Source organism: Protopterus annectens, chromosome 9.part0, assembly GCF_019279795.1.
Source record: "Protopterus annectens isolate FY-2018-M chromosome 9.part0, PAN1.0, whole genome shotgun sequence".
Lineage (NCBI taxonomy): Eukaryota > Metazoa > Chordata > Ceratodontiformes > Protopteridae > Protopterus > Protopterus annectens.
In genome coordinates this window covers 1,040,274,967-1,040,297,155 of record NC_056743.1, presented here as the reverse complement: position 1 = coordinate 1,040,297,155, position 22,189 = coordinate 1,040,274,967, and the positions used below count along the sequence as shown (strand labels likewise).

General features: G+C 40.1%; 1 protein-coding gene across 1 annotated transcript in view; it reads left to right on the top strand.

The window, feature by feature from the left end:
- The window catches only part of LOC122811779 (keratin, type II cytoskeletal cochleal-like), a 328,300-nt gene that overhangs the window by 85,710 nt on the left and 220,401 nt on the right, over window positions 1-22,189 (top strand). The window contains exon 3 of the mRNA XM_044083839.1: window positions 768-828. Coding sequence (XP_043939774.1) covers window positions 768-828 — 61 coding nt within the window. The remainder of the gene's footprint in view (window positions 1-767; window positions 829-22,189) is intronic.

Here is a 22,189-nt window from a genome sequence, read left to right as displayed (position 1 = left end):
ACACACACACACACACACACACACACACACACACACACACACACACACACACACACACACACACACACACACACACAGAAATTATGACCACTGAAATACCTGTGGCTCCTATCCTGTGGGAGGGAGGTGGGTCTGGCTTGCCACAAGGGAAGCACCTAGCAGGAGTCTTACCCATTAGAGCTTAAGCCTGCTAAGCCCACATTGTCACAATTCATCTTGTAGTAACAGCTGAGTATAATTCAACATGTGTAGAAATGCTTTCCATTGAGAGACACTGATACTGGATGTTAAAGGTGTCATTGAGGGGGAAGCCTGTGCTCCTAGGGAATGAATGTTAGCCACTCCCAGGGCTAGTTAGCTGGACTACTACATATCACCTGACTCCTGTCTGGAAACAGATAGCCAATTGGAATTACCAGGCAAAAACCAGTGGGCTATAGGATTGCCTGGCTTCCACACTTTAAAAAAAATGACCAATTGGGTGTCAGTAGTGAAGATACTAGCAAGGTTCATTGTGAAGGGGGTAAAAAGGATGATCTGAAATAAAAAAAAAAAAAATAATAAAAAAATAAAAAACAATAAAACACTTCGGAAGATTTACATTTTATGCTCACTATTCATTTTTTTAAATGCAGAAAAATCATTCATAGACAAATTGTTTGCAATAATCTGTCTGTCTGTCCACATACCTTTAATAAGTACTTAACATTGGTCTATTGTCATTATTGCCTAATTCTCAGACTGTTAACTATGTTTCATTTGTGCAGGTATGAAGATGAAATAAACTTACACTTTGATGCAGAGAATGAATTTGTTGTTCTGAAGAAGGTAAGCTTTTTTGCTTTATATTCTACATGTAAGAGAACCAGCTACTTTTGCAAAACTTACATAAGCTTTTGCAGTCAGATTTGTACGTTAATTAATAATGCACCTGTAGTAGAATTTGTTGTTAGCGATTTTATACATTGATAGCAAGTCATGTCCACATTAAAATACTTGTTAGGGTACAAAATGAAGGAAATAGGCAGCTATGCTGCACATATACTGATAACAGCAAGACAGAAAGGGTTCTTTCTCAAGGCAGTGAGAAGTAGCAATAGTTGTCCTGTACAGTACCATGCACACTTTTCAATTGTCCCTGATTTTGCTTTATATTTTAATCCTGTCGCTCATAACATTTTTGATTTCCTGGCAAATTACTGAGGACTACATAATATTATGCAGTTACATGGAATTATGGATGCACTTTAAAATATGGCTGTAGTACACTTATTCAAAAATGTGAATTTACATTGCAGTTTATACAAACAAGACATATTTTAAAGCATGAAATTAATTCCTTAACTGCTGGAGCCTGCCCTTGCAGTATGTTAAGAAATGTGGCAGAGTCTAACTTTAGTAATTTGTTAACCTGGCATGTGGACTAAACCAAAATAATCTTCACAGCTATAGCTTCTAGGTGAAGCTAAAGAAAATCTTTTCAAGTGAATAAAGTTTAAACAACTTGTTATTTACATAGATTCATAGATTTATAGGTGCTTACTTGGCTATTGGTCTGTAAGGATCTTAAGAAGCCTAGATTTACATCCCTATGATATTGTTAGGCTTTACATTTTGTATACAAATAACCCAGAAATGGTCAGAACAAGGATATGTTGAGACATTGTCAATTATTCATAATTAACAGGAGTACTAAACCAGGAATGAATTTTGGGTTACCCATCCAATTATGTGTGAATAGTATAAGATAACTACTTTGCTTTATGTGGAGTGGAAGATAGTTCCATAGGTTCATAGGTAGGTACTAGGCTATTGGCCTTAAGGCCTATATAAGTCTAGCCAAAAAGGTACCCTGGCTTTCACCACTCAAGAATTTTTTTTCCTGTGCTCCTGTCGTGCAGAGCCACAGAGGTGATACTTGGGGTGAATTTCCTATTTCCTATCCAATCATCAAGATTTTTCTTGAAGAGTGCTAATGAGGAGCTTTGTTTGATATAGATAGGTAGTTTGTTCCAGGCTATGGGAAGTCTCTGGGACATAAATCTATCCCTCCAGCATGTTCTGTTTATTGTAGTGACAAGGTTTAGGTCCCTAGAGCATGTAGCTCAGAAGGATTGGGATTTCTTTAAGTGGCACATGTCCAGCAGTTCTGGGTTTGACATAGCTTTGCATGTTAGGCAGAGATCACCTCTGAGTAGGCGATATGTGACAGAGGAAAGCTGGAGTTTTTTTAGACGGTCTGCGTAGGGCATCTGTTTGAGGCCAGTAATCCTCTTTGTGAGGTATTTCTGCAGCCTTTCCAGTTGTTGGAGATGTCTTGTGAGGTACATAACAAAAGGGGCATTGTACTCTATAATGGGTCTAATGAGTGACGAGTAGAGGGGAACAATGACCTTTTTTTTCCTGGATGAGAAACCTTTTGTGATGAGGTGTGCCACGTAGAAGGATTTCCTGACTACTGTGATGATGTGATTATCAAAGGAGAGACTACTGTCCACCTGTGGCCCAAGGTCTCTTATCACACTTTCGGTGTTAAGTAGACTACCACCTATGTGGTAGCTTATGGGTACAGAGTTTTTACCAAAGGGGATGACAGTGCACTTTTTGGCATTGAGCTTGAGGCCATGGCTTTGACACCAGGCATCTGTCTCCGCGAGGCCCTTTTGTAGGATGTCCACATCATTAAGAGTTTTGATTATGGCTCCTAGTTTGCAGTCATCTGCGAACTTCATTAGCCAAAGACCTTCTGTGTTAGCCTGTACTTCAGAAAAGTAGATACCAAACAGGAGAGGACCCAGGACTGTACCCTGTGGTACTCTACTTGTCAGTGGTCTGAAGTCAGATTTGGAATGGGTTCTGTCAGTGAGCCAGCTGGCAACCCATCTTGTGACATAAGGATTTATACCTAGTTTAGTGAGTTTATCTATAATTCCAGAATGGGGGATGGTGTCATAAGCCTTGGCAAGATCTAGATAGGCTGTGTGAACCACCTTACCCTTGTCTATGGCTTTGGTGACTGATTCAAAGAAGTCTATCAGCTTTAGGAGACATGATCTGCCTTTCACAATCCCGAACTGGGTGGGGTCCAGAGTTTGGAGATTACCAATGTCTTTGTGTATAAGATCCATGATAATACATTCCATGGCCTTGCAGACCAGGCTTATTAGACTAATGGGCGGTAGTTCCCAGGATCCGTGGTGGCTCCCCCTTTGTGGAGTGGGATAACCACTGCTGTGCACCATTCAGTGGGCACAAAGCCTGAGGTGAGGCTATGATTGAACATGGTGCTTAGGTGGGGTTCCAGTTCATTCTGCAGTTCATGCAGAATGCAGCCTGGGATGTTGTCAGGTCCCATGGATGCTGTGTTTTTGGCTTTGGAGAGTGTGGTTTTTACATGTGCAGCTGTGATTACAGGAACTTTGCATTCTTCTGGTATATAGATGGGCCCTTTAGGGGGTGAGAGGGGGGTCAAGTTAGCACTGAACCTATCTGCCAGGATGTTGGCAATATCAGTTGGTTCTGTATATTTAGTGCCATTGTGCTGTAACTCAGAGCAGAATTTAGTGTTGCCATTGAGATTCTTAGCATAGCTATAGAATGCTTTAGAATCAGTGGTTATTTTGTTTTTATAACTAGCTTTGGTGGATTTTATGAGGGATCTCAGCTTCTTACTGAGGCTGACCAGACAGTTCCCCCAATCCTAGGATTTTACTCTTTTTTGCAACAGATTCTTTCTTCTGTTGTAGAGTTTGTTTATGACAGGGGATCACCAGATTGGCTTCCTTTTTTTGAAGGATAGCATCTTGGTTCTGTTAGGGATAGCATGATCCATGCACTCATGTAAGTGCTTATAAAGTGCATTTGTGTAGGATTTAGCAGTCATACCTCTATCGTCCGTCTGCATGGGTGTCGTGAAATTTGCCACTTCTATCTTAAGAAGCGTAAAGTTGGCTTTGGAGAATTTTTTTTATGGTGGTTTCCCTAATGGGGGGTGGGAGCGGGATGTGGATGTCTAGGGTGATTAGCTTGTGGTCAGATCTGACCAACGAGGAACTAACCTGTGGTGTGGAACACTGGTCACCCATGTTAGTAATGACCATGTCTACAATATCACTGCCCCTGGTGTAGGTGTGGATAAGTTGATCTAAGGCATTGGAATTTATGAATTCCAAAATACATTGAGCAAAAGAGTTGGTACATGAGTAGTTTTCCCAGTTAATGGTGGGGTAGTTGAAATCGCCCATTATTAGGGTGTTGGGTTGTACCCTAATATATTCCAGTGTATCAAGAAATGAGGAGTGGGAATCCTGGGGCATGGTGGGGGATCTGTAGCAAGTTACAGTTTGGATTGCGGTCTTGCCCAGAGTTAGTTGCACTTGGATAATCTCGGATGCATTATGCTGAGCAACTAGCCTGGAGGTGTGGATATCCTTAATGAATATGGACACACCTCCACCTTTAGTGTTTCGGTCTGGTTACGTGGCCGAAAGGTGTGGTATGAATTATAGCCTGGTAATGCAGGGGTGCTCTCTGGAGCCTTGAACCAGGTCTCCGTCACTGCACAGATGTTAATGTTCTCTGCACAGATGTTGATGTTCTCCATTTTAAGGAGTGCCTCGAGTGAATGCATTTTGAGGTTTAGACTTCTAGCATTGAGTAGCATTACCCTCAAATTTTGCTTGCTTGCACCTGTTAAGGTGGAGAATTTGTTATTTAAAGCATTATTCTCTGTGATACAAATCTATCCCTTCAATGTGTTCCATTTATTTTGCAAAATCAATTACAATCCCTTAAAAAGGTGCTTATGATGCCATTAGACATGTACATTTGTAATATGTCTGACAGAATATGGTCTGTTAGTTCAATATTCAAGGCAAAGGCGGTCTCTCAGTAGCCTGTATGTACTGAGAAGAGAGCCAAGGCTTTAAGATGGTCTGCACAGATTTTATGAGTTAGGACCTTGATATTTTTAGTGACAAATGATTGTGGTCATTCCAGTTGTGACGTGCTTGGACAAGTACATACTGAAAGTGGCCTTATTCGCAATGATCAGCCTAATGAGTGCCCAGTATAGTAGAATGATATCATTCCTGCATCTGGATGCAATACTTATAGATATAAGCTATTTTATGAAAAGGGCTTTCTTACAATAGTGAATATGCAGTGATCATAGGACAATTCATTGCTGACATAGGTCCCCAGACCCCTAACTATGGAATCAGTTTTCAGGTGGTTGTTGTCAACGTAATAGTTACAATGGAAGTCATGCTTGCAAAAGATACAATTATATACTTCTTGGCACTTAGTTTTAGTACATGGTTTTGACACTACCTTTTTGTTCAGGACAAGCCTTCTTGTCGGCTCTAAGTGTCCTCTGGGGAGTTTATGATAGCAGCAGCACCAGGTTTTCAGTCATCCACAAGCCATTAACATTAGTTTTGACCTCTCACACATAAATGACAAAGAGGACTGTCCCAAGGATTGAACCACAGGGCACAACACCTGTAATGGGTCTTTTGGAGGATGTAGAGCCATGCACCCTAACTTCCTGCATTCGATTTGTTTGCCAATTTGCTATTCAAGAGTTACATAAGGATTGACATTTTGCTGGGAGAGTTTATCTACAATACCTAAGTGTAGGCTGGTGTTGCATGACTTAGCAAGGACTTGTCAATTGCTTCAGTAACTTTTTCAAAGAAGTTGACCAGGTTAAGTGGGCAAGATCTGCCTTTAATAAATCCAGACTGGGTTGGATTGAGAGTCTGCAGGATACCTATATCCTTATTTGTTAATTTCGTAATGGTCCTTTCAATAGCCTTACATATGAGACGAATCAGACTTATGAGTCTATAAGTAGCCAGGTTCATTGAAGCCCCATCTTTGTGCAAGGGAATGACTTGCTGACTTTCATTCCTTGAGCATGTAGTGTGTTTTGAAGTTGATATTGAATAGCTTTTGTAAGAGATCAGACAGGTCATGTTTCTGGCTGAACATCAGACTGGCCACACAGAAGTAGTGTCCTTGGCCTTATATAGCACCATGAGAACATGACCTTTGGATATTTGAGGAGGGTATAGATGTGAGCATGTGATCTGAGGATATTGGAGAGGAAAGGGGGTGAAGTTTGAGAACATTTTTCCACTAGTAGATTGGCTATGCCTTCAGGGTCTGATTATGTCATATAATTTTCTGTTAGCTCTGTTGAGTGCTGGACATTGTTTCTGAGATTATTTACATAATTAAAGAAGGCTTTATGGTTATCCTTAAACTGGGTAGCTGTTTTTACCTCATATTTGACTGTTTTTTCGATCATTATCTGGAGTTTCTTCTTTAATTTAACAAAAGCATTTTTGGCATCTTGAGAGTTAGATTTATTTTTTTATGCTTCTTCTTCTTTCAGCTTTTCTCGGTTAGGGGTCGCCACAGCGGATCACCTTGTCCACTCTTGATTGGTAGTGAAGTTTTATGGTGTTGAGTTGCCAGCCCAGCACCCAGCCTTCCACAGAAGGCATACACACGCACACGCTTTTTTATGCTATGAGCATTTTTCTTTATTTTAGAGCCAGTTTACACTTGGTTTCTGCCATGGGGAATTATTTTTGAATTTTGCATTGACTTTACTTCTGAAGGGGACAGATGCATCTATGCAGAAATTTATATGAATACAGCATTTGGCAGTGAAGGATTCCGCATAAACAGTGGGGTCATCAAGATGGAAGGGGCTATTAAATGTAGGCAAGTCATCACTCAGTTTTAGTAGATTCACATTTGTATAATCTCTGAATAAGAAAAGTATTGGAAGGTGCTTCAGGATTCAGTCTTAGAATTAATGTAACTGACCTGTGGTCTGATTTGGCCAGGAAGGATGTTGTAGTTGGTGGGCAGCATTCTGCTTATGAAAGCATATTACAAATGAGATGCGCATACCAGCATTTTCCCTTCTCTGTACTTCCCACCCTTCACGTTTCCACATCTGATGCTGTAAAGCATCACCCAAACTATAATAAATGAGGCTTGGGAACAAGCCAATTTGTCCAGGGACATCTTCACTGTTCAGGTGTTAAACAGAGTTAAAAAGGGGGTGGGGGCTTTGGTTGGTGAAAGGATGTTAAGGCTAGGACGTAAGGGAAGGTTTGGGTAGAGTTTGGGAAGTGAAGGGTTAATTTAATGTTGGGAAAGTTTGGAGAAAGTGATGGTGGATGGTGGAGCTTAGAAGTTTTTATGTGAGTGTAAATGGAAATGGGATTAGATTTAGGCATGATCTTGCTACTGCAAGTAGTTGTGCAAATATTACGTCCGTGATTACCTGTATTGTGGTGCAGGTAGGCCTTGGACTACTTTTGGTCATATTAAATCCAAAGAAAACAAAACTATTGCTTTTCTCCCTAAACAGTAGACACCCCTTACCAGCGTTTACTATTAGCTCTAACAATGGGACCACCATTTCTCCTGACCCCTCTACCAAACTCTTAGGAGTAATAGTTGACAATAACCTCAAGTTTGATTTACACATTAATCAGACTATTAAAACTGTCAATAAAAAACTTGGATCTCTCTACTGGTTTAAACCCTACCTAACTCCATTAGCTAGAACTGTCATTGCCAGAATATACCTTCTCTCCACCCTCCTTTATCCTTCCCCTTTATTTACAAACTTGAGTAAGACTAATCTTAACAAACTGTCTAGTTGCTATAATAACATTGCCAACTTCGCCACTGGTACAGCTTACAGAACCCATCATTGCTTTAACCTAAACTCTCTAGGATGGCTTGAATTACTTAATCTACTTCATGTCAATCAACTAATAGTAGCTCACAACATTCTCTATTAGCCTGCAAATACGCCTGTACTCATAACCTTATCACTCCCTACATTAACCTTAGGGCACTACGCTCATCCAACAAACCCCTAGTTTAAACTTTCAAAGCTAACAACTTAGCTGAAGAATCAGCCAACTCAGTGGGCAAAACCTAGAACTCTGTTCCTGTTCACCTTACTTCAGAACTCTGTCCAACACAATTCAAGAAAAATCTAATAGAGTACTTCAAACTGCATTGGCTTTGCCCATGCACCAATCCAGATTAATTAATACCAAATACTCAGGTGTTAATACAGGACATCTTCCTCTACTCTGACTACATCCAAAATGTTTGTCTATAATCTTATAACAATGTATTATATTGTTAGAGTGATGGGGTATGAATGTATGTATGTTTGTATCATATACTGCTTTGATCTTGACAAATGTTTTTTATATCCTATAAGTAATAGTCTTTGTATGTATGTCTGGAGCTTTTCTCCCCAGGCCTCTGCTGAAAATGGGACATGTATCCAGTCAGACTATCCCAGTCAACAAATGTAAAATAAATAAATATATGTTGATCTTGACAAATGTTTTTTTTATATCCTATACGTAATAGTCTTTGTATCTATGTCTGGAGTTTTTCTCCTCAGGCCTCTGCTGAAAATGGACATGTATCCAGTCGGACTATCCCGGTCAATAAATGTAAAATAAATAAAATAAATAATAGTGCAGATTTACTTAGCTTTGTTTTGAGTTAGCTGTGATCTCCAGGTATGGAATCATAACTTTTTTTTTCTTTTTTTCTCCCACTGGTCTAGTGAGTGGATACTGGTCTATGGGTGATTAGCTTTGGTCAGAGGGTGCTGGTAGGTAGGTAGGATCAATCTGGGGGGAGAGTTAATGAAGTCTTTTGTGCTGCCGTGGGTGTTTTCTCATTAAGTTGAGGTTTGTGTGTAGGCATGTCTGGCAACATTGTGGTTTTCTTAGGCAGTATATTGGAGGTGCCTTTCTTCATTGGTGATGGTCGTTTGACAGGAGCAGCCATTCCTGGGCTGTTCACTGGCTGGGAACTAGCTAGAGCAGTGATTCATTGGCACACATGTGAGTTGCTGCGGGAACCGTTAATTACTAAAGTTCCAGCATACATTTTAACTAAACAGACTTTCACAGAATGTCCAGATTTCACCTCATATTTGTTTTGTAGTTTGTGGTTTCTGTTAAAATAGTGGTGCTTTATTAGGAGGGTGTTACAGGCTAACGGTGGGTACTCGAGTTTTAGATGCTATGCCCTTTGGGAATGAATGTTATTTGCAGGACCTGTTATTCTGGCATCTGGTTAAGTCTGTAAGAGGAATTTATAGGCATTGTCCCTCTATGTTGGTCCTTTGTCCTACTTTGTTGGCTGTGTTCAGGTTTCTTGCTCTGAAAGGTTATGAGGTATGCCTGGATGTTGGCATGAATTGTTGAGGGCTGAGTGGCCTTGGATGGTTGATTGCATTGAGGTAGTGCATACAGGTTTCGCTGGTGATAGCTGGATGTGGACTTGTAGGGTCCTGGGCTGTTTGCGGATCAGAGTTACTGCCGCATGTTTGTGGTTTGTGTCATGGCTGCAGGGTCATTGGTTCGATGCATCATGCAAAGAAAAAAATGCACAGCAGCATTTCAGGATCATTGGTGGTTACAGTGGTGCTTATAGCATTCTAGGCTGGTAGTCTGGTGCTTCATAAGATGAGGGAAACAGCTGGATTTGACAGATGATGGCGCATATGCCCATTTTGTGGAAAACAAAGAAGTATGAAATCAGAGATTTGTTTACTATAAATATTTTAAAAAAATAATAGGAAGGGAGGCTGTTATAGTGATATGTTTGAATGGGTGTGCTGACGATAGATCATAGGAACTTTGATAACAGGGATGCAATTTGGTTTAGAAAGGATGGAATGCACTTGAATGAGTTTGGTTTGGATCTGTTTAATGTACATTTAAGTTTATATTTGGAGGGTTTAGTGAAAGTTCTCCAGTAAATCAGGGGAACAGCCTGGGTCAGGCTGGTGGGCAGAGAAGAGGGGCATATTTGGCCCTATTCTGTTCCCCCTCTTGCTGTTGGGTGTTGATACAAGGAGTTTGGGGGAGTGAAGGCAAATGTAAGGATGCTGCTTTGATTAGTATGAATAAGTGAGCGGGGTTGAGGATACTGCTTATTCGGCCAGGGTAAGTAGGGATACATTGCCTTGATGTATGGTTACTGCTCATGTGGTGGTTGCGAGGATGTTCATGTTGTGATTAACAAATTGAAATGATGCAATAAAGTCATGTTATTGGAAGTTAATAAAGGTCGTCAAATGCCATTCTGCTGTGATGTGTTTTATTGAAGGGGATCATAACAATTATTTTATGACTGGACAATGACTACAAGTTTTCAGATGAATGGACACTCTTTCAATTGCTATCAGACATTTTTCACCTGCTGATTCTTTCTGTCCCTGACATAAGCGATCTTCATACAGTTGTTTAAAAAATATAATCTTGTTTGCAATAAAAAACATGTCTACATCTTGAGGGAACAAAAATACAATCTGCATACTATAAATAATCATCAGTAATACATTTGATACTAGGCATATTTTCATATTCTTCCAATCCTTTATATAACTTATCAGATATTTTACTGAAATCTTGCAACACTTTATTTTCATTTTCTACTGAGCTATGATTTACTAGTAATAGTAACGATTCAAATGTATGCGGTTGTAATGTGACCTTCTTTTTTGGATTCCAATAATTTTAAAATGCATGCTTTAATCAAAAAAAAGAAGGCCTAATATGATAATTACAATGGCTATAAGCATGAAAAACTTTACAATCTCTCCTCTCCATCCAGAGAAAAGTTTTTTTTTTAAACTATGCCCATTGGGAACTATCAGTTTCTTTGGCATGTGAATATTCATTGACTTTCTGAATTATTTGGGGGTGACTATGAATGGCAGTGGTGGTATCAGGAATAAAAGAGCAACAGTCCATTTGGATGACCGTACACATACCTGCTTTAGACGGAAGGGTAAAGTCAAATGCCATGAGGTTCTGTAGCACCACACTGTTCATTACAGTCAATTCTTGGGTTATCAAATTAATAGACTCATAAGTAGAGTAACTTAATATTTCCAGGAGCTTAGGCAATTTCCTAAACACCTAGCTGGACTTCACTGTCCCACAAGCAGGTACAATGCCTCCAGAAATTAACCCATCACAAAGGGCCATGTGAACAAGCCCTTTAAAAGTAGTTTCTTACAGCATTATGATATAGCCAGGAGGAATTTATTTTACCAACTGGTTACAAATGTCTTTAATTTCTCTCTTGCGATCAGTGTTACAAATCATTCCATCCAGTAAAGCAGGTGTATGTCAAATAACTGGAATAACATGACCGTATAACAACAATGAGACCAGTCTGTTGGTAACCATGGATATGCTTGATTTCCATGAATGTAATAATATTCATGCAATGCTGCCATGACATGCCCTGCTCTTCACCCCCATCATAAATTTTCCAGGTGAAATTGCAAGCACTAATTCTGACAAAAAGTGATCCATTTGCAACAGCAAACATGTCCTTTAACAGTCATTGACAGTTGAAGCAGCATTATGGTAAAGGGATATAAGCATGTTTATTCTTTTGATTATTAGCAAAAAAAATAAGGCAAAACTCAGTATTAAGCTCTGAATTAGTCACTGGCATAAAAATCAATGGAATACCCCCATCACGTGCAGTAGGAATATGCACACAAACCCAGCAGTTACTTACTTACTGGTAATTACTTCTGTTTGTGGGTATGAAAGGCAGCAAAAAAAAAAAGTATTACATTTGGGATGCCATTCAGGTGCTCTCATTTTAATTCTAACTAACGTCATTTCTCTAGTTTTAGAAAAGCGTGTATGTCTATTAAGAATTGTTTTGTACTCCCAGTTCCAATGATCACAGAGGATGATGCACTTATGATTTTGGAGGGCAAAAGCAGGCAAAACTGCAGTGATGACTGCTCCTTGGGAAAAATTAGCATATTGGGCTGGAGAGGGTTTTAAAGAAACTGCAAACAAGGATATTGGGTGTTCATTTTGCAAATTAAATTGATCAACAAAAAGTCATGGATCAAGGACCATTATTGCAGATGACTTCAGAAAGGAACATTATCTAGATAAGACAATGTCTAAGTCAATGTCCAAAGGCAGGATGAGTCAGCAATGTTGGAATCTGAAGCAAGAAAAAATGTTATTGATATTAAAAAACAATCACTGGAAGTTGAATCAGTCCAGGATGAGGTAGCAGAATCATGGGATTTAACTTCCTGGTCAGGTAGCAAGGTTAACCTAACTGTATTCAGTTCTGGATGTGATCTGGATGGCAAGTGTGGAATCAGATTGGATGGCAAACAGTTCACAATTAGCACTGGATTTGATTTGGATGACAAAACATCATTATCACTTCCAGATGCAACAATGTCCCTGTTTTGTTGCCTGATTTGGCTAGTGATAGGCTCTGCTGGTTCATGCTGTCTGACATCAGTGGTGTCGCCATTGTATTCATCATAAGGGAGAGTCTTTTTGATGTGCAATGCATGGATCCAGGTGGGGAGGCCCTGCCGCCCACACGATGGATGGTGTGAGCAAAACCAAGTATGGTCCTTTCCATCTGGGGTTAAGTGAGTTTCTTCAGGAATGTACTTTGATGCATACAAAGTCTCCAGGGCACAGGTCATGGTGATCCTGCTGTTTTGGTCACTGGCCTGCATACAGGATGACACTATGGTATTTCTGTAAAAGAAAACACAGGGATTTGCAATACAAAAGCATGACTTCATTAACATCTTGCAATTCCAAATTCTTAGGGAAATGGCATCTGACATTCTCATGGGAATGCCCATGAGGATTTCCTAAGTGGCCAATTTTGTAGGGGCACTAACTGTACTTCTAATACTAAATAAAACTAAATGCAATACTTCTGGCCATTTAAGACCAGTTTCTTCACAAACTTTAGCTAGTCTAGGCTTATTTGCGTGATTAAATCTCACCACTATAACAGAAGCTTGCAGTCTATAGGGACAATAGAACTGCAATTTAACATGTATGATTCTACAAAGTTGCTGCATTAGTTCACTAGTAAAATGGGAGCCCTGGTCAGACTGAATGCTACAGAGAACATCAAATCTAAGATTGAGTTCAGTTAATAATTTCTTTGCTACCATGAATGCATCATTCTTAACCCATGGATATGCTTCTATCCATCCAGAAAAAGATGTTAACAACTACCAATATATAATGACATTTCTGCACTTGAGGAAGTTCAATAAAATCCACTAAAGGAGCTAAATGGTCCCCACAGCTTTTTCAATGACTGAACAGGTACAGGTACTTATTTAGACACATTATGTTCCAAACAAATTGCACAAGTATTGACAAAATGTAGAGCAACTTCTGTGAGATGAGGGGCATACTAATCAGTGGACATTTGTATTATTACTCTATTTTTGCCCAAATTGAAAGGCAGGTGGTAGGTGTTTAACAATTAATTTTGGAAATTTAATGGGGTTACTAGCTGACCATCTGGATCGCACCACAAGAGGTCCGTAAAGTGTCTGCAGCCATCAGATAGCCACCTCATTATCTCGGTCTTCTGCTTGGTCTTGAAAAGACAATACTCCTGAAAAGAAAATGTGTTATTTTCATTCAGTTGCTATAAAAATGTAGCCTGAACAGGATAAGACAATGCAGCCTGTCTTGCCGTCTTACTTGAAGAAATGTTACCTTTTGTAACAACAGAATCTTCTGTATATGTGTAGCACATTTCACCACAGAGATCTCCCTTGATAATAATAATGCATCTAACAATTCATTAATAAAAAAAGTATTTTTAATAACTGTCCCTACTGTTAAATAACCCCTTTCTTTTCAAAGTTTACCAAAATCATGAACTACACCATAAGCATAATGAGACTCTGCAAACTCATGTTTTCCAGTTTTACAGGCTTCAGTTATAGCTACAAGCTCATGCAATTGAGCAGACACATTTCCATTTAATTGTCCAGTTAGTAAAATTCTGTCTTGTGTTCAAAGGGAAATGGCTGCTACAAATTTACCATAATCTCTTTGAAGATAGGAGCCCTATACGTAAAGAATTAGATCTGGATTCTGCAGACGAATGTCTTTCAAATCTAATCTAGGAGGAAACGCAGTGTTCGTAACAACTACAGAATCACGGGGTTCTCCTTCATCTGCTGTTGGGAATAAAGAAGCAGGATTAAGTGCTGGACATCAGTCTGTAAAAAAGTGTTATTAATTTTATTTCAACAGTCTTGCTGAAGATAAATATTGCATTTTAGTCTTCAGTAACAATGTTTCTACAGAATGCAGAGCTGTGAAGTATTACCATGTCTATTATGCTTGCCTTTGTGGCCACTGCCTTAAGAAGTGGAGCAGGCCTGCAGTTACAAGACCAAGATTCATACTGAAATAAGCAAATGGTCTAAAACCATCATTTCTACATTGTGCTAACAACCCTTATGCTACTTTATTTCTCTCACTACAGAACAGAAAAAAATCTTTTAGAATAATCTGAAATCTATGTGCAGAAGGATTTATAAAACAAAGTTTTTAGTTGTGCAAAAGCTTGTTCATGATAATCCTGTCAGGGTAAAGGTTCAGGGGTATCTTTCTATAATATTTCACCATCCATTGTTGACAGTAACCTATGAATTCCAGAAAAGCTCACAACTGTTTTAATGTAGTATGGCATGGTTTAGTTTGGATCGCAGCAATACATGAAGGCAAACTCTGTCTAGAATCTTTTGAAATAAGATGCCCCAGTATTGAACCTGCAATTTCCCCAACTGTAATTTGACTTTATTAACCTTCAATCCTAATTCTGCTTAGTCAAAAGTAAAAAAAAATCATATCTTGTTTTTAGTCATGTGCCTTCTGTGTGGAGTCTGCCTGTCCTCCCCACGGTTGGGTAGCGTTTGAAAGACATCCGTGTGTAAATGGGAGTGCCTTAATTGAAGGTTGGGCGTTGGGTAGCATTCGAAAGACATGCGTGTGTAAATAGGCATGCCTTCGTTGAAGGTTGGTCGTCGAGCTGGCACCTTGGCGTTTTGTAAAAATCTACTGCCAATCATTAGCGGACCGGAGTTCCTCTGTGGCGACCCCCTTACAGGGAAAAGCCAAAAGACAAACAACAACAACAGTTCTTGAAGCTGAAAGCAAATCATCTACTTACTGAATCATAGTAGACCCACAAGGAACTTAATCTTCTATAATTGCTTCCTCATTTCTCTAGAGCAAAAGGTTGGAGATTCTACATACCTTTGCAGTAATCTAGTCCAAGTGTACTGTTGTTCTCTATAAGTAAATGCAAACAAGTATTGGCTATCAGGATGTATAGGGATAGAAAAAAGGCAGATGAAATATCTATCATTGAGAAGATGGTGGCATCTGAAGGAAAGGAATAGAACTCAGTATTGTTTCAGGGTTAGGAATAATTGGAAATGTTGGTACTACTACTACTGCATTCATTACATGTACATCTTATACAAACCTATATTTATATATAAATATATATATCTATATGGAAGCGCTACAGAATCCTGAAAGCCCAAAATCCTGAAGCCCAACATCCTGAGACCAAAATCCTGAAAGTTCAAAATCCTGAAAATTCAAATACTGAAAACTTAAAATCCTGAAAACACACAGGATACAAACACTTACTATATTCCACTACAAGTACATACAGAAACATATTACTCTTCAATTATATCACCCCATGTTATATCACCCCAATTATACCCCCCATGTGGGGGGCTGCGCCCCCCACACCCCCTGCTACTTAAATATATCAACTCCGAGATTGCACTTCACCACACTAAGTGCAATCTTGGAGTTGATATATATAAGTAGCGGTGTGGGCAGCCCCTGCACCCCATGTGGGGGCTGCCCCACCCCTGCTACTTAAATATATCAACTCCGAGATTGCACTTCACCACACTAAGTGCAATCTTGGAGTTGATATATATAAGTAGTAGCGGGTGTGGGGCAGCCCCATGCAGGGTGCAGGGCTGCCCTCTGCTTATACTTGCAAAACAGTAATATAGTTTGTGTTTTATTTCTTTTTGCATGTACTTGTGCTGGAATAAGTATCCTGTGTGTTTTCATGATTTTGTGTTTTCAGTATTTTGAGTTTTCAGGATTTTGAACTTTCAGGATTTTGGTCTCAGGATTTTGGGCTTCAGGATTTTGAGCTTTCAGGATTCTGTAGCGCTCCCATCTATATACATGTTTCTCAGTTTCTTAACTGGTAAAATAGAAGTATTACAAGGCATGTGAGATGTGAGATCTTGTTATAACAAGGTAGAAATAATAGTTTTGATTCCTTTCTTTGCTTCTGCTGACAAAAGATACTGAGATACCATAGGTGGGTTCTAACAAGGTTTTAATGTTATATGCATAGTTTCTGCTTTTATAAGCCCTACTTCATTGTCATGGGAAGTCCAGAGATGCTGAGGGATAGTATTCAATTCTTCTGTAATAGCATTTTTTGCATTCTGCTCTGATGTTATAAAAGCAAAACAGCATCTTCACCTGAACAGATAGCATTTGAATATAATCCTAAATATGCTTTAGGAACATCTAAAAACACAATCAGGTATGCAATAAACAGTACATATAAGTTTGCACATTAAATCTCTACCCAAGAGATTCAAATGAGCCAAATTTCCTGGAATAAATAAATGCTGATCTTTCACTGGATCAATCTAATTAGGAACAAGTATAGTTTCAGGGTAATCTAAAGGAATTCCAGAAACACTTATACCCCAAATTGTGCATTTAGAAAGTTTAAGGTGGTTGGCTTTTGCTAAAGTAACCAATATATCTGGTAGCTCCTGTATCTGCAAGACATGGGAGAGATGCATTTTGCACTGTAACATTGACAAAAGGACTTTCTTGATCAGTTGTTACCAAGGGAAATAACTGTGGTTCCTGCTCATGGCTGTCATAATGACTTTACTGCCACACTGTTGGCTGCCAAGCAGTGTTCCATATAGAAAAGTTTCTATCAGGTTGCTGTCATATTTGAGTGTTTTGCAAATTTGCTTGTTGTCCAGACAATGGATGTTCATTCTGCCACTGCCTAGTTTGACAAAAATGAAAACAAGTATTCAAGCATGGTGCACCTTGTGGTGATGGTGGTGAATCAAAGGGATAATAATTTTGCTGATGCAGTCCTGGGGGGTTTTGAAAGAATCAGAATCTACCTCTTCCCCACCATTTGCTCTTCTCCTTCCCCACCCTGGAGGGTTGGTATTGAACTGCTAAAGCTGAATATCTACTAACTTTTTCTTTTGTTTTTTTCTTCCATAAGGATATTGTCTGCTACATTTTGTGCCTGATTTACCATTTCATTGATGTCTAAGCTTGGCCAATTAAAATAAACCTTTTTAATTTGTTTTTGTATTGATGGTAACAGGCCCGCTACAAAAACTGCTAACAGCCCACTGGCTGCTGCACCTTCTGCAGGCTCTGGATGTCCAGAGAAGGCTTCAAATGCATCTATCATGCTCTGTAAGAATGCATCAGTAGATTCATTTTCTTTCTGCATAATAACTTTTGTTTTTGCCCATTTAGGGCTAGGAAGGCATGCTGTGGTGATGGCTTTTAACAGGTTATTTCTAGCAGCTAGAAATTCATTATCTGTATATTTCAAAATGTTGGCACCTATGTTAGATTTATCTCATATTTTCCTAAAAATATCAAGAGGTATGGAGGTTTTTAATACCACTCTTAGTTCTTCTACAGTAGTGTTTTGCAACTGTGCATGTCCTTCTAAAATTTTCATATTTTGCTGAGTATGTTTAAATAGAAGGGAGCAAATCTACAATGGGTTAAAAATCCACTGCAGTCCATGGTCATACTACACTTATAGTAGGTTCAGCCTTGCTGTCTCTAGCTGCTGTGAGGTTTGGTACTTCTTGCAAAGGGTGCACTTGTATGGAAGGCATATAAGAATCAGCAGAAGAGTCAGAATGTATCTCTTCTCCTGTAGTTTGCCTTGCATGGGATGCCCGCTAATATTCCTTCCCATCTGTAACAATTGGGTAGCATTGTGCTTATTCTTACTTAAAGTGCTAGATTTTTTTGAGGAACTCTTATTAGGAAATATTTTCAATGTTCCCACATTTTTATTTATTTATTTAACATTTGTTTACCAGGAAAGTCCAACTGGGATAGAGCCCAATTTCAGTAGAGGCCCTGGTAGAAACAATCCAGTTGCATGTCTTTGGAATGTAGGAGGAAACCAGAACACCTGGGGGAAACCCAAGTGAACAAAAGAAGGCTATCCAGACTCCACACAGAAGGCACCCCAGCCAAGAATCAAACCAAAGAACCTCTTGCTGTGAGGCAACAATGCTAACTGCTGCACCACTGTGCTGCATTTATTCTGTATTTATGTCTGTCCTATAACTGCTTCCCTTTATTAGCTATACTCACTAACATTTGGTCTGAAGGTATTATGGTGGGGACTGAATGCCACTGCTGACAGTCTAGTGCTATAACTTGACTCAGTGGGCTGAATGGAAGTACTGGAAGTAACTCGGGCTGTATCTGGGAAAGTGGTAGCTGTTTCTGCAAAAGTCACCTCCACCTGCCCTCTTGGAGAGGGAGAATTATCAGTTTCCTGAGGCATGGGTGGATCTTATGGTGGAGGGGTTTCAGAAGGTAATGGAGGCCAGTCATCATCAGATGAGCCTGGCTGTGTGACTGATAATTTCTCTAACTGTCTTAATGGATACATACCCTAGGAGTGGGATTTCTCATCTGCATACTTTTGCAATGTATTTACTGTTCTATTAGCCATCTCCAGTTGTGACTTAATCTAGCTGAGTTATATTTTAAGCTTCTAACTACAGATTCCTTTTCCTTATTTTTAGATTATTCTTACCAGTCATTAAAAGCTGGTCAACAAGAGGTCAGTACCTTATAACCCTTTTGTTTCAGTTTATTTTTTTTTAGACTTTGTAAAAATTTCTTATCAAAAATATCTGTTTTCAGTAAGCTCAGACCATTTTACTAAATAATTACAGCTGTCTCATCCATACTTATTAAACATATACCTACCTGCAACACCAAACCAAAATGCACTGAAAAGGAGGGTCACAATCGTTAAAAAAGTTAAATCCTTTAATAAGAAAACAGTATTTTAACCTCAATGACAAGGACTTGGGCCTGCCTGAAGTCCAGTCACCAGCTCTTTTAAACCATTTGTACTGGTGCCCATTATAAAAATCTACTCTCATTCCAAAGGGAATTCATCTCTGACTATAATTAGGATCACACACATTCCCAATGAAGGAATCCTCTCTGATCTTTTCTTTATATTTGATTAGTACCAACTCTCACTCCTGAAAACAATATTTTGTCTTCTGACAAGGGTACTCTGTCCTTGTATATACTGATTAGACCCCACTAGCACATAATTATACCTAAAGTTGTTAATATAAATAATCACACAGACATCCAATTTCCCAGAAACATACAATTTACCCACTCACATTCAATCAGCTCTAGTGATGAAGGTTTGAGTAAAGCTTACCTGTACAGCCTTTAAATGCTGCTGAGATTTTAAAATTGCATATTGGTATACCAGAAGCTTGCCTGACAGGAAAGTCTGACTCTTTTGGGCTCAGAAGCAATTTCTAATGCAGCAACACACAAATGGATAAGAAATCTGAATAAGCATATCCCCTAACTGTTAAAGTACCAAATAGCTTTCATACAAGACAATTCAGCAGAGAATAGCAATCTCCTTTATTGCACAAGAGAAACACATATGTGGGAGAATAGGAAATCAAGGTCCTCTCTCCTTGAACTTCAGTATGTATTTTTATATACTTTCTTTCTCTAAAAGTAATATTAATGTAACAGTCATAGAATGACCACTAGATTAAAAATGAATGTTAAGTTGTCTATCTCACCTTCATTCTTGCTGGTTGGGGACTCGGCCATCTTGAAAAGCTCGAGAGCTGCTTACTGGCTCGAGGCCCCCCTATATCCCATGATGCCTGGCACTAGATACCCAGATCTCAGTTGCCGCTTCTGCTGCGAGGTTGCTTTTGCTTGCTCAGGTCATATTTTTTTATTTTACTGTTAGCTTTTATAAAAATTTTGTATTATAGTAGTCATAGTTATAGTAGTTTTACTGGTCTAGTTAGCTATTTGTAATTTAGTCACCTTTCCCTCGGAAACTCATTTTTTCTTAGAGAGTCCCCCCCCCTTTGTTTCTTCAAGGTAGCCATTTTTAGTTAGAGGCTAATCCTTGTTCTTCAATATAGTAGTTTTTATTAGAAACTGTATTATATATATATATATATATATATATATATATATATATATATATATATATATATATATATAAACAGGTTTAGTTACTTTTTCTTATATATATAGTGTGTGTATGCTGTTAGGGTAGGGTAACTTGTGTTGAGTGCGTGTGTTTTTTACTAGTTACCTACTTCCCTTCTGTTGCTTTTTCTCTGTGATTGACATTTCCTTTTTACAGGAATGTCTAAAGATAAGAAAGTATCTGGATTCCAGTAGTGTGACTCATGCTGTCAGAAGATGTCACTGACAGATGGTCACACTTCTTGTGTCTACTGTTTGGGCACCCTACACCTGCAGGACTCTTGTTCGGTGTGCCACACCTTTAGCCCAAGAGTCCTGCAGGAGCATAGGAATAAGCTAATCTTTAGGGGTTTGCTCAAACCTGAAGGGTCACCGGCTAAGGCCCAGCCAGTGAAACCCTCTAAGCCAACGAAGCCGTCGGCTCTCAGTTTGGAGCTGGCGTCGGGCATGGCGTCTGCTTCAACTTTTGTTCCGGCTGGAACCGAAGTACCTGTACCCCAGTTGGCCCCAACTCTGGTGTCGGAACCATCAGGGAGCCAAAAATGCTCTAGATCTCCATTCCTAGAGTCGATATGCTCGGCTCCAGGGTCGCCTCTATTACAGTCAGAGTGAAGTCACCGATCCCACTCTTCTCGGTCTTCTAGACTATCTGACCATGATTTGGAGAGAGTGGTGAGCAGGCTTCTAAAATTGCAGGCCCTGGCTAAAATGTTATCCAGCCCCCCTCATCAGGGTTCGGCTCCGCCTGTCTCTGCAGTAGTTCCTCCTTCGACTCATCTCTTGAGTTCAGAGCTGGAGCTTGCTGGGGCTCGGATCGTGGAACCGTTGGCGCTGATACCTACCCTTTCGGTTCCTTCGCCAGCTCCGATCACCTCCATTGTGCTGTTCTTGGAGGGATCTGGGCGTCGGGACTTCCTCGTTGGCTCTGAGGGGGTGAGTGGCATTGGACCCTTGTCCGACCCTGTTCTCCCTCTCGGAGCTTTGGCACAAGTGAGTTTGGCTCCTACATTGGCTTCGGAGCCATCTCTCTCTGTGCCGGGTAGGATTCCGGTCTCTTCGGAGCCGGAGCCTTCTCCGCTATCGGGAAGGAGCGCCTTCGAGATCATGAAGAGTGTGCCAGCCTCTGAGTCAGCCCCATGATCAGCCTCATCGGCTCCTCCCTTCATGGTGCCTGTGTCTGCCTCTGCCCCTTCTCCAGACTCCAAGCATGGGGAACAAGCGGTCCAGGGCACCCCATTGGGTGTATCTTTCTCTTACTAGGCCTCCCCTGATCATTCAGAGGAGCCCCCTCGAAAGAGGAAATGCAAGAGGAAGCATGTTGACTCCCCTGAGTTTGTCACTTCAGATACCGACTTAGAGGATTCAGAAGGGTCCCCTAGATCCCCCTCTGAGGACATCTTTTTCTCATACATCCTTGAGATTCTTAGGCAGAGGGGGAACTGGACTACCTTTAACCCTTCCAAGGATGAGTTGGTATTCCTGGACACATTTGGTTCCCGACCTTGCACCTCCTAGGTGTCTCCGCCTTTCAATCCACTGATGTCTGTGGTGGCTCGGAAAGCATGGTCAGCTCCAGACACAGTGGAACCAACCCTCCGAAGACCCACAAAATTTATTACTGCACCACAGGGCCAGCAATTTCTGATGAAGGGTGTTCCCGTTGATGCCATGGTGGTAGCAGTGGCCACAAAAAAGGAGTTGGCTGAAACTTCTTCATCTGTCCATCCCCCTAATAAGGAATCTAGGACGATGGACAAATATGGGAAGCGGATGTTTTCCTCAGCGACCTTCTCCATGAGGTCGCTGAACTATTTGTGCCATTTTACCCACCTTCAAAGGGATCTCCTTAAAGAGCTAGGAGATACCCTTCAAGATCCATCAGCTGCGGGGGCCCAGGCTAAGGTTGCCTCCCAGCTGGCGACTCTTAATTCAGTAGTAAA